A 13,451-nucleotide genomic window follows, 5' to 3' on the forward strand; every position below is an offset into this window, starting at 1 on the left:
GCGTCCAACTTTGTCTCAGGTCATGATGCCACAGTTCATGGGTTCAAGCCCCACCTCGGGCTCTTTGCTGACAGCTCAGAGCCTGGCACCTGCTTTGGATTCTGTGTATCCCTCTTCTCTTCCCTTCCCCCACTCATGCTCATTCTCTCTCTCTCAAAAATGAATAAATGTTAAAAAGAATGAAAAAAAAAAAGAATGTCAAGGAGACTACAATTCGTTTTCTGAAAATTGGGTTTAGAGAACAGTAGGAATAAAAATTTTGACCATTAGAATTTATCATGATAGATATTGTTGTTTAATATTTGGAAGCACGTAATTTGCCATGATACAGGTTTATCTGGAAAGTCTTCTGAGAAATTTCTTTTTGTCATCCCCCTCCTTCCAGTCACATACTGCTTTGAAAGGCAGTCCATGGGCCTGGATCTCTGTTCATCATTTACCCTAGATGTATGGATCCTTACTCTAAGACGGTTGATTCCTGAATCTGACATTGCCCACATTTTTACAAAGAAGTTACAGTTAAAAAAAAAAAACTGCACCAGTCTTTCAGATACAAGAGGGCAGGTTGAACTCAACAGAGTGAACTTCAGCTTGATATAACAAAGAACTTCCTGCCCACGAGTATGGCTTATGGGAACAGATACTGAACTCTCCTTTTTGTAAACTGGAGATATTTAAAAAGAACATGAATTGATCATGCCATAGGTGTGAGGGTTTACTTACTCCTGAGTAAGACACAGAGGGCACACTGACAACGTCAGTGTCTTAAATTTCCATTAAAAAAAATTTTTTTTAATGTTTATTTTTGAAGGAGAGAGAGACGGAGCGTGAGTGGGGGAGGGGAAGAGAGAGAGGGAGACACAGAATCGGAAGCAGGCTCCAGGCTCTGAGCCATCAGCACAGAGCCCGATGCGGGGCTCAAACCCACGAACTGTGAGATCATGACCTGAGCCGAAGTTGGACGCTTAACCGACTGAGCCACCCAGGCGCCCCTTAAATTTCCATTAAAAAAAAAAAATTTAGTGTTTATTTATTTTTGAGAGAGAGAGAGACAGAACACTCTCTCTGAGAGAGAGAGAGACAGGGGAGGGGCAGAGAGAGAGAGAGGGAGACACAGAGTCCAAAGCAGGCCCTAGGCTCTGAGCTGTCAGCACAGAGCCCAACGCTGGGCTGGAACTCACAAACCCCCAGATCATGACCTGAGCTGAAGTCAGACCCTTAACCGACTAAGCCATGCAGTCGCCCCTTAAATTTCCATTTCTTAATGTTCAGTTTTATACCATCAGTTAAGACCTTCCTCTCAGCCCTCGTCATGTGGGACGGTTCTGCCACAAGCCCAAAGCCAAGGGCACATCTGCCTCCCGCAGACAGGATTTGGTCACTGAGAGTAGCCCATTGCCGTCCAGGGGAACGTGCAGAGAAGCTCCACTAATTATGAAGGAAGGTGTCTCAGAGGCACTTCGCACCTTCTCACCTGCTCATTGTCAAAGCTCCCGCTTTTATACCTCATGCAGGAATGTTTTATTGTCCCTGGAGTTGGGCTTAGGATGTTTCCTATGGTTCGTACAAGACTCTTGTCCAAAGGGAAGGATCTGTCACTTGTAACAGAGCTTTAAACTCTTGCCTTGCAAGGATGCCCACCACATGGGGCCTGCCTGGAAAGGAATATGGCCAGGGCAGGGCTGGGCAGGGCTGGCCACGGCAGGCCAGACAGAGGAGGAAGAAAGGATTTGGAAATGGAAGACAAAGGGGAGGCTCTCCACTCGAGAGGAGGCAAAATCTCCATCTCTACAAGCGACCAGGGAGAGGAAACGGTGTTTCAAATGGTTTTAAAAATTTTATTAGTATAATATTCCACTTTAACCAGAAAGAGGTATTTGGCATTTGGTACATCGTGATATTTCAGAGATTTTCCGTAAGTGCTTTGAATAACTTTAAGAAGCTGGGCTAGGCTGGTAGATCCTTGTTAAACTCCGAGAATGCTATGTCCAGACTGCTTCTCTTATGACTTGCATATTTAATATTCTGTAAAAATTCTAAGTATGCTCCCCTGCTCCGTCACTGGCACTGTGAACAGCCAGGCCATCCGTTAACACGTTGCACTTGTGGGGGGCCGGGGGGGGGGGGGGACATCGCCTTTCCAAGTCCCCACCCACGTGCTGCTGCCTCCCAGGTTGGAGCCCTGCAATCACAGTATTCACTTAACAGATACTCTGGTGCCCCGCCCTCAGTCTGGTCCCAAAGGCCTGTGTCCCTGGGTGTGGGGGATGGGAGGGGACTTCCTCGTAGCCTCATTCACTAACCTCCTTTCTCTGTATCTGCGCAAACTTCGACTAGTGCGTACGTGGTTCAGTGCTGTGTTAGGTGCAGGACACGGTCTCCACCTCTAAGGAGATTCTGATCTTGAGGAGTATTCACTCGCCCAACTCCGCCCACCTTTACCGTGGGACCTACTGCGCTCCACGTTTGAGCACCAACCCCCACACCCCGAAATAATGGGAAAAGGCTGTCTTTGTTAGTCCTACATCCATCTGCCTTCAGATCCATTGGTTTACGGTTCATCTACACAATTAATTCAGAAAAATTATTTTTATTTTTATTTTTATTTTTTTTAAATTTTTTTAACATTTATTTATTTTTGAGACAGAGAGAGACAGAGCATGAACAGGGGAGGGGCAGAGAGAGAGGGAGACACAGAACCTGAAACAGGCTCCAGGCTCTGAGCTGTCAGCCCAGAGCCCGACGCAGGGCTTGAACTCACGGACCGTGAGATCATGACCTGAGCTGAAGTCGGACGCTTAACCGACCAAGCCACCCAGGCACCCCAGAAAAATTATTTTTAAACTCAACTCTCTTTTTGTGGTTTTCTTTTAAGTGTGTGGGTGTGTTAGTTACAGGCTCTCCCCCATGCACAGCAACCAGATAGCTCACATCACCAACTGTGACCCGTTGTTTCTGTAGTTAGCAAGGTGAAGACTCCAGATGAACGAATCCCAGACTTTAATATTCGAACAAGAATAAACAGACCGTTATGCTTCCTTTGCTACACCGAACATAGAGAACGTTATGGGCAAAAACGCCGTCGACTGTATTTTCCTTTTTCTCTTTCTGTCTTTTTTTTGACGTCATGGAATCTTTAGTGAAGCGTTGTTTTCATCTCTTCCTGAATCCAAGTGAAATCCACATCTTTTGCATGTTTCCCGCATTACGTTTTTATTGGGTGCGTGGAAATCAATATTCTAGATACATGCACAAGTGCACACATTAAAATGAACATGACTTCATTTATTTCCATGATTAGACATTCAAATAAAAGTGCTGGGGTGTCTGTTTTCATATTCATAGGTCGAGATCCGTACATCAGAGGTATTTGTATAAGTGACACTTTTATTACGTTCATTTCATTTGCAATATGATAGTGGATCATAAATATGTTACTTTTACGCCACCAAGTCTGATTTGTGGCGCCTGGCCCTCACAAGGAGAATACTTGATATTTTATGGAGCACCTTGCGTTCCAAGAAGCGCTTTGCAGACATCAGGCCCGGCTCGCCCAGGTGTGTAAATCATACTCGTGACCCTTCGGGCGCCCCACCTGCTTTGTCAGCCTGCTGGCTCTGGCCGCGGTGGCTCGAGTGGTTCTTGAATGCCCCGCGGGCCCCGACGTGGAGGTGAGACCTCTGATTTCTGGAAGGAAGAGGCTCGGGTGAGCTCTTGTTGCACACAGAGCAGACTCCACATTTAGTCACATGCTCACCTTGTCTCTCACAGAACAGTTTTTGAGCCCCCACTGTGGGCCAGACACTGTTTTCGGCCCTCGGGAGACAGAGACAAAATGTGACCTTGGCCATCCAGATATTCAGACCGGGAGGGGATGGCCCTGTGAGACGGTAATTGGCCCCCACCTTGAGATAGGGGCTCCGACACAGAGGTGACAGTGTGTGCCCCCACCATCCCACTGCCCGTGCCTGTGGGATGCACTGTGCCTGAAAGCTGTCAGTCAACCCTCGGATCCATCACAGGTATACGGGTGCCCGTGGCAGCCAGCATCCCTTCCGTGGGAGTGGAGGGAGAGGCCAGCCACCAACGTCACAGGCGGCCTTTGGGGCTGAGCATCAGTTGTACAGCCCAGACTCCCTAGGCTCCCACCTCCCTTCCCATCCCTCCCCTCAACTCGCTCTCCCCTTTCCCCAGCATCAGCCTCCCCATCCTGGATCAGAGCCCCTTGTCCCTACACACACACACACACACACACACACACACACACACACACACACACCAGTGATACACATGCACCATCCTTCATGGCACCATGTGGCAGAACTGGGAATGTGTATGACATGACCAAACACAGTGGTTAAGAATGAGGACTCTGGGGGCGCCTGGGGGGCTCAGTCAGTGGAGCGTCTGACTTCAGCTCAGGTCGTGATCTCGCGGTCTGTGAGTTCAAGCCCCGCGTTGGGCTCTATGCTGACAGCTCGGAGCCTGGAGCCTGCTTCGGATTCTGTGTCTTCCTCTCTCTCTCTCTGCCCCTCTCCCGCTCATGCTCTGTCTCTCTCTCTCTGTCAAAAATAAATAAACATTAAAAAAAAAAAGAATGAGGACTCTGATGCCAGGTTGTCTGAGTTCAGATCCCCACTACATCATTTCTAAAATGCATGGCCTTGGGCAGGCTGCTTAGCTTTCTGTGCCTCAGTTGTCTCATCTGCAAAATAGGCATGATAATTGTAGGGATCGGGTTGTCGTATGGCCTAATGATGAGTAGAAGGCTTTGGGGAGTGCCCCATAGCTGCTAGGGTAGCTGTAATTAACACTTTCAACACTGTACGAATTCTCCAGGATGAGTCGCGGTAGGTATCCCAACAGCGATGCCCTGTTCTCGTTATTATTGTTGCTGTTGCTGTCGGATGATGAATGTCTGGCTCTCACCGTAAGTGAGCTCCGTGGTAGCAGGAACCATCTGTGTGGCTCCACTGTCATTTCCTCCCTGCAGCAGATGGTACCTACTAGATGCTCAGACAACATTTGAATGAATGAATGGCCAGAAAACGAAGAAATGAGCCCATCTGTTCATTTGGGGCCGCTACCATGTGGCTTCTGGAGAAGCGTCACTGCCACTTGCAGCCGCGGACCTCGTGAGAAAGCCCACAGACCCTCAGTGTTCGGGCCCACCATTTCCACGTGGAAGGGCCTTGAGTTCTTCTTCCTGTATGGCCAGGCCGTATGAGCCTTGATGGTAGACTGGCCGTCCCACCTAGCGGACGTCCGTGCACCTCTGGGAGGGTGCCGCTGCCTTCGGGGAAGCTCTGAGAGGGGCTGAATCCCCCGGGATGATGGTGAAGCCGGTGTCTGTACCAGGTCTCTGGCCCCCTGCAGCGCCTGTATCACCCCCTGCCCCATACTGCCCCGGATGCTGCTGACCACGAGTCCCCCGAAACTGGACGAAGCCACCGTCCCCAAGCCCTCGTGGCGTCCCGTGTACTGCATCGCCTCCTTGATTCTGGTGGCTCTTGGCAGCCATCCCCATGCGTGGCCCAGATCCCACATCTGCAGTCCACAGCAGTTTAAAACCATTGAGCAAAGCAGTTGTTGAAGCCATGTGTTTACGAGACACCTCCATCAACTTATGAACCTTTCCGTGATTGGAGCATCATTACCAGCAGGTCATTGCGTCTTGCTGTTGGAGAGGAGTACCCGAGAGTCCCAGTAGCCCTTTGGTCATGGAGATTGGGGCGTCATTACCAGGGGGTCATTGCGTCTTGCTGTTGGAGAGGAGTACCCGAGAGTCCCAGTAGCCCTTCGGTCATGGAGACCGTAGGAAGGCCACTCCGCCTTGGGAGGGCAGGGAGCTGACTGGAAGGGAGCCTGTGGTGTTACACACTGGTCCCCTGGCAGTCAGTCAGCTGGTGAGAGTGCTCTGAGTTTGGGCCTCAAAGCGCAGAAGATGGAGCTCTGGCTTTACAGCTTGTTATTTTTGCAAATGGCGGGTGCTGTGTGAGTCTGAGTGCCCCTGGTGCCCTGCTACAGCTCACCAGGGTCCCCTTCCCACCTGACCTCACCTCTCACTTTCGGGCTTGGTACAGATGATCCGTGGGGGCAGCTCACGGAGTGCCCCCCCCCCACCTCCCAGGTAACCTCCAGGGCTGTCTTTCCTCGCATGCGTTTTCCAGGTGATGGTCCGGGGGCTGTGGGTGGATGGGGGACGGTGAAGCAGAATGCGGAGAAGCGCAGATCCTTCTCAAGGTCCTACAGACTCGCCTGGGGATGCGATCATGGGTAATTATGTGTGTGTGGTTCCTCTGTCTGCTTTTGTGTCTATTCCACTGAAATCTTGGCTCGACTGCTTTCAAAGAGGGTGATCTTGGGCCTCAAGCTTCTGAGAGTGTAGAGATGGAATTGTAATGCCTACCTCACCCGGTTCACTGTGGAATTCAGTGAACTAGAATTCTTGAATTGCTTAAGGCGGTGGCTCGCCCTTGCTAAGCAATCAAAAAGTGGCATTACCGTCACTGCTGTGTTAGGTGGTCAGAGGTCGCCATCTTGGCTTCTGATTCCAGTCACAGCAGTTTGTAGTGTTCAGTGACTTGTGGCCTCCCTCAGGGGGCTGGGGTGTTTTTTCCTTATTTTAAGGTATAATTCACAGAGCGTAGCATTCATCATTTTGAAGTATGCGGTTCAGTGGTTTGTAGTATACTCACAAGGTTGGACAGCCATTCCCACTACCTAATTCCAGAACATTCACATATCCCTAAAAAGAAAATCCCGTTAGCAGTCAGTGCTGATCTTCCATGAGCCCCAGCCCTCGGCAACCACCGATCTGCCTCCTGCCTACCAGTTTGCTTTCTCTGTCCGTCTCGTATAAATAGAACCACACAACACGCGGCCTTTCGTGACTGGCTTCTTTCGTGGAGCATAATGTTGTCAGGGCTCATCCACGTTGTAACGTGGGTCTGTACTTCACTCCTTCGTGGCCAAAGATATTCCACCGTGTGGATGCGCCACGGCCGTTTATCCATTCGTCAGGTGATGGACATGGGGGTTGTTTCCACCGCGGGGCTGTTTATGGGAAGGGCTGCTGTGAACATTGGTGTACAGGTTTTGCATGAACGCTTATTTTCTGTTCCCTTGGGTGGACCCAGGAATGGGGATCGCTGGGTCGTGTGGCAACTCTTTAGCTTCTCGAGGGACTGCCAGACTGCTTCCCTTAGAGCTCTGTTTTGGAAGGACCCTCACTGCTCACGTAGGGCTCTTGTGTTAGCAAATGACGAGGGTCACGGGCAGGGGTCAGGAAAGCCCGCTCACCTGCACGGAGAGCCCGTGGTGCTCACACACAAGGCGTCAGGCCCCAGCCTCCCCTCACAGACCCAGACTCCGTCCTTGAGGAGAGTCGTGGGGGCGTCTCGGCTGCCGTGCGCTACCCCCTTCCTCACGGTCCCTCCTTTGCTGACCGTATCCTTTGCTTTCTAACTGCTTTAAACCATATGCTGTCCTCCCCCGGCGTCCCACACCTGCTAGGAATGGTCTGGGCACTTGGCCAGTCTACACTGAAAAGTAATACATTTGAGGCTGAGTTACTTCACACTGTCGTTACCACTCACCTTAATCTGGAAATGTTCTGAGCCAAAGAACAGTGTCATTTCAGAGTCCTGGGGGAGGAAAATCCTCTGGAGAGGTATTGTTTTCTTCTCAAACGTGTCCGCTCCCTTAAGAGTGAGTGAGTCCAAGTGAAGAAAGAACTTGTCAACTGTGTAAACATTCTTCAGTCTCTCTGACACTCAGTTTCTTCATCTGTAAGATGAGTTTAAAATCACCTCCCTGATCAGGGGATTAAGTGAGATGCTGCGGACACGGTTCCCAGTACAATGCTTAAGATGCTCGAGAAATGTGAATATTCGCCCCGGCTGCCCTCCCTCCAGGTCAGGAGTAAGTGACTTATACAGACACTGGGATCCTTCGGTACCGTTCACGCACTCCCTCCCCATCCCCATCTGTTTCCTTCCGCCTTGCTGTGCTCCCCAGCTCCCCAGGCCTTCATTTCAGTCTGCCCCATATGGGGCCTCGGGATCCTCACCGTGTAGACCCAGGGAGCCGCCAGTTCTCAGATCACCCCGGGTGCTCTCAGGGAGGCAACACAAGCCAAATCCTCTTAGGGCAGATCGGATTATGACCTGGGTCATTTTGCAGCACAGATTCGCAGGTCATGGCGGTGGCATACACGGCCAGGTGGTGTCCAGCCTGGCCACCCCCAGGTCCCCGGGGAATGGAGACGCCCCGGAGGGGCTTGCGCGGTCTGGTTTCACCTGTTGGCCTCCTGGGTTGCGGTTCCCTTCCCCGGGAGATCCTAGCCCGAGGCCAGAGCTTTGCGTTACACTCGGGTTTGAAGTCATCTGAGAGCTCTGTGCTGCGAGGGGAAGCGTGGGTTTCCACAGCCCCGGGTCCTGGGACTCGACTCATCCTGGCGTCACGCTCAGCTGCGAAAGTGCTGAGGCAAAGACCGCACCTGCCGAGGGGTCAGTGGGCCAGACGAGATGTCGAGTGGAGCGGCTATAGACGAATAAGCAAATGAGTGGACCAATCGTTTTTCAGGCCAGGGGCCCACAACGCATAGATTATTGTTTTAAAATAACTTTTTTTAACAATAAGTGATTATAAACATTGTATTTAAATATTATATACGATGTATACAATATGTAATACATTAATACAGTATTTGCAAATAATAATAAAAGATTATGTGATGAATACCAAAAGTCTAGGAAGCAGAAAAGCACGAAGGGACAAAAATCACCATCCCATCACCTTTGAGATGAATCTCTTCAAAAGGGTCCGTTCATTCAGGAAACTAAAAGACAATAACAACAACAAAAACAAACCAGAAGGCTTAGCTAGGAATCACGAATCATGATGCAACAAGGCTTTTTGTTCAGCAACGTGTCTCCCGGGCCTGAGTGGTTCCCTCGGAGCCTCTGGAACTGGGTGGGAGGGAATGGGGAGGCATTTGGAAAAATCCATCTTTTGAGGACTAGTCCGCATAGAAAGTTCTGTCCAAACAAACTGAGGCTCTCAGCCTTTTGGGCGATCTGTAAAGTAACTCTTTAAGAATTACTTGGCAGGTGCACACGCAGACAAACCTTCCCCTCTGCCTGGCCCTTCTGGCCGCCAAGCCTCTCTTCTTGGGAGATGTGTTCATGGCACCTTTTCCCACTGTTCCTGTTCCAAGTGTCAAGTGAGTCCAGGCAGCGTCGGGAGATGGAAGCTTGCAGCACAGGCCCGGCCGTTAATGACCCCTGGTTTGCCTTCTGTCTCATTTCCAGCTGTCAGGAATGATAGGAACAAGAAAAAGAAGGAGCCTTCGAAGCAGGAATGCACGGAAAGCTATGAGATGACGGCTGAGCTGGACGATCTCACAGAGAAGATCCGAAAAGCCCACCAGGAAACCTTCCCGTCACTCTGCCAGCTGGGTAAATACACCACGGTAAGAGACGCTTCCGCCCGAGGCTGCTGGGAGGGTAGGTGCGGGCCCTTGCCTGCGTGTTGGCTCCCACCTTCCCTCTCCCCTTGCATGGAGGGCCCGTCCACCCAGATTCAGCCCAGACCATGTAGGTGGGCGGAGTGGGGCTACGCAGTGGCCGCCTCCCTTCGTGTGGTGGCCTCGGCACAGTCACTGAGAAGGCTGGGTGTTTCCTCCCATCCAGTCACACGAGCATGCGTGCACCCAGGAAACACAGACTGAGCACTTACTGTGTGCAGGCCGTGTGCAAGACACTGGCGACATGAGTGACCAAGATAAGGTCGCTCCTCGAGGGGACACACAGCCTGGTGAAGGAGACAAGGGAAACCGGTGAGGTGTTGCAGCCGTCATGACAGACGCCTGTACAGAGCCCGGGGGGCACGTAGAGGGGGCACGGGGCCGTCTTTTAAAAACCTACCTCCAGCTGTGAAGTCCAGCCAACGTTATGGGGCCCTCCCCTGGGCCGCGGTCTGGCTTGAGAGAGGGTGTCAGCCCCCTAAGCCAGGGCTGGGGAAAAGCACAGGCGTGACTCCTCCCCGGGGAGGCGGGAGCGCACGCCGTGCTCCCAGAGCTGTGCCGGAAATGGCTGTCACTGCGCGTAGACATGAAGACAAGGCAGGAGGGGGAGGATGTGGGATCAAGGGTGGGTGACGTATATTGACGGGTCTGGGATATGTCACTGAAGACCCATGAGCTACTTCCATTTTGTTAAGCTGGTTTTTGCATGTATTATGTTCACTGAGATCAATTCCCAGTGCATGGCACGTAATAGGCACTCAATAAGTTATTTGTTGAATGAATGAGTGAATGAGTGAATGAATGAATGAATGAATGTAACTAGAATGCTGTTCTGGCCTCCTTAAGTAGCTTACGTTGCTTGCCTAAGATGCTGGTAAATGTATATTTTTAGAAATCCAGTTATCTGCGGCGCCTGGGTGGCCCAGTCGGAGAAGAGGCCGACTTTGGATTCCGGTTCAGGTCATGATCTCACGGTTGTGAGTTCGAGCCCCACATCGGGCTCGGTGCTGACAGTGTGGAGTCTGCTTGGGATTCTCTCTTTTCCTCTCTCTCTGCCCCTCCGCCCACCTGAAAAATAAAGAAACATGCAAAATAATTTTTTTAAACCCAGTTATAGCCTTTGCTGGTTGGGTGACTGGCACGCCGGGAAGAGAAGAGCGTGAAAGGTCCCGAACGTAAAGAGGAAACGGTGATGCAGAAAGACCAGGAACAGTGAGCGCAGGGGCTGCGAAGCCGCTTTGGGGAGCTTGCGGGCGTGCCTTTGAGGGTGCCGTCACCACTTTTTCTGTGAAACGGGAATGGTAACCAGAAGCAGGCGCAGAGGGTTTGCCGTGAGATCAGTCCGAGAACGCATCGGGCGGCTTCTCGGGTGTGGGTGCGCAGGCGGCTGCCCGGCAGGTGGCCGCAGTTAGGCCGGGCCACACCGAAGTCTCTGGCTCAGGGGGCGCCGGACGGACCCAGAGGGGTGCTCCCCAGACCTCAGCGTGCTCACTTCTGAGGCACCTGGCTGTCTTGCTGACGGGCAGGTTCCGGTCCAACAGGTTCAGCGTCGCGATGGGGGCCGCGGGGGCGTTTCAGGGCACGGCTGCAGACCACACTCTGCCTGGCAGAGGCCGTGAGCCAGACTCTGAGTAGCAAGACCCAGGAGGACTCGGGGGCCCACCCAGGCCCTTGGTGTCAAGGAGGAGAGACGTTTGGGGTGCTTCACCCACCGATGCGTAAAGCTGTTGACCTGCCCTCCCGGGCCCAGGGAAGGGCCTGATTCAGCGGACAGGCCCCCACCGAGCTTGGGGAACGGCATCCTAGCCCAGAGCAGACCCAGAGCAGGACAAGGCTGGATGCCATAAAGGAGCTTTTCTTTTAAACCGAGAGGTAAAGTAGGCCCGTGGACCAAGAGGTGGCACAGGGTGACTCATCAAGAGCAAGGATGCTCGAACCAGATGAACGTGGCTTCACTCCTGCTCAGCCACCGATCGGCCATGCGACTATGTGCAAGTTATTAACTTCTCTGGGCCTCATTTTTCCCATCTGTGGAATGGGGGATGATATAAAATGGTTAGAAAAATTCAATACTTCCTGAAAAGCTTCAGCAGTGGGACCCGTAAAAAAGCAGTGATGTGGCAGAAGCCACAGCCACCACCTATCCACTCACTGTGTGTGAACTGATGCTCCGGGCACCTGGTCCCATGCCAGGTGCTTCTGGCACTACGGAGAAGCAAGGTGATTCATTACCGGTGCCAAGGAGAGTATCACCTGTTCCTTTTAGAAATACTTCCAGGCACTGCCTGGGGCTTAGTATCAAGGTGCACGCATCCTGACCTCAGCAGCCAGGAAATCAACTGAGGATGGGCCCGGGGAAAGGACAGAAGGAGGTGAGGGGAAGGGCAAGACTAAATTGGGAGTGACTGGGAAGTGAGAAAGAAATAGCCTTGCAGAGCCTTGAACGCTCAGAAATTCGTATTTTAGTTGGTAAATAATGGAAAAGAATAGACAGTTTGTCATCCAGGAGGCTTTATTGTTATCGCCATTAATACTACGGCTAATATTTATTGAGCATTTACTATGTACCAGGGACCGTGCTAAATAAATATTAAATCTTTGACCCCTTATGGGGACATTGTGAAGTGGTATGGTTGCTTCCATATTACAGATGAGTAGACTGAGATGAGAAAGCTAATTTACTTTCCCCGGGTCTCATAACCAATAAGTGGGACTTGACTGTGAACAGCCTGAGTCCAGGGACAGCCCTTTTAACCATGCCGTACACAGGATATATGAAGAGGGCGGATGGCAAGGTAGAATGGCAGGAGGAACCACTGGGCATCTAGGTAAGAGGAGGCACCTGTTCTCAAGGAGTAAATACACCGCGAACTCCGGAAAAGACAGAGTAAAAGAGAACAGTCAAAGTAGGGAGGGCTTTCTGGAAGTGGAGACTTTGGAGCCAGGTCATGAGGTGAGAGACATTTTCTGACAATATCCGGGATCATTTGCTACGATATTAGGGGTCTCTCCCTTCTGGCCCAGGCGGGATCCCTTAGTGTGGTCTAGGCCGTCCCCCAGGCCCTGACTCACCTGGTAACCCGATGAAATGGCGTCCACTCTACTCTGGAGGGAGGCTGGGCAAACACAAGGTGTAGCATTGCCTCTGCCTAGAACACATGCCCTGGCGTGGCCTGGCTTCCTAAAGGGCCTGGGACCAAAATGCTCCTTCGGGACAGACCTCCCTCTGATAGTCGGCATAGCTCCTTCCCACCCCAAAAGCCAGCCCAGGATTCTGGTCGGCCTCGGCCTCTACAACCTTCCCTTCCCCCGGGCCTCCCTCCAAACCCGGTAGCCTCTCCTTTTGGATTCTCTTTATACCACAGGTCTGGTTCTCCCTGTGTCCAGGCTAGTGAGGCTGCCTGCCCGGCCTTCCCAGAGAGCGCAGCAGGGGCTGGCAGGGCCCCAGCCCTGTCCCAGGGCTCACACTGCAAGCGTGACCCTCCCTGAAGGCTTGCTCTGGCTGCCGGAGCTGCTTGGCTCACGTGGGGCACTAACACCCCACCCAAGAACAAGTAGAAGCTGGTGGGTGAAGCCGTAGCTTCCTTGCCCCTGGGGAGGAGACCCCTTAGGTATTCTCTAAACCATTCCCCAGGGGTTCCCAGCAAGAGGAGCCCACGTGCCCACAGGGATGGTCTTCCTGGACCTCTTTCCCCTCCCCCCTCCTCCAGTGCTTCCTGAGACCTTTTCCCAGTAAGCTGCTTGCGTTCAGATCCTAGTCTCGGGGTCCGCTTTTGAAAGGCCCAAGGCAGGGAGCTTCCCTGACGGCCTCCGGGACCCCTCCCCATCCGTCTGTCTTTGGTGAGACACTGTCCATTCCCATCATCCTAAGCACTTTGTGGGGACTTTCTACACCTCTTTTGGATCCAACAGGGAAAGTGGA

The 13,451-nt window shown here is 52.0% G+C and overlaps 1 protein-coding gene across 4 annotated transcripts in view; it reads left to right on the top strand.

Annotated features, from left to right (window-relative positions):
* RARB (retinoic acid receptor beta) overlaps positions 1-13,451 on the top strand; it is a 172,439-nt gene that overhangs the window by 134,727 nt on the left and 24,261 nt on the right. For all 4 annotated transcript variants that reach the window (XR_006207638.1, XM_042956680.1, XM_007097468.3 and 1 more), the window contains exon 4: positions 9,315-9,475. Coding sequence is in view for 3 of the 4 variants with exons in the window: in XM_042956680.1 (XP_042812614.1) it covers positions 9,315-9,475 (161 nt within the window). In the remaining variant the exon portion in view is untranslated. The remainder of the gene's footprint in view (positions 1-9,314; positions 9,476-13,451) is intronic.

This window comes from Panthera tigris, chromosome C2 (genome assembly GCF_018350195.1).
Source record: "Panthera tigris isolate Pti1 chromosome C2, P.tigris_Pti1_mat1.1, whole genome shotgun sequence".
Classification (NCBI taxonomy): domain Eukaryota; kingdom Metazoa; phylum Chordata; class Mammalia; order Carnivora; family Felidae; genus Panthera; species Panthera tigris.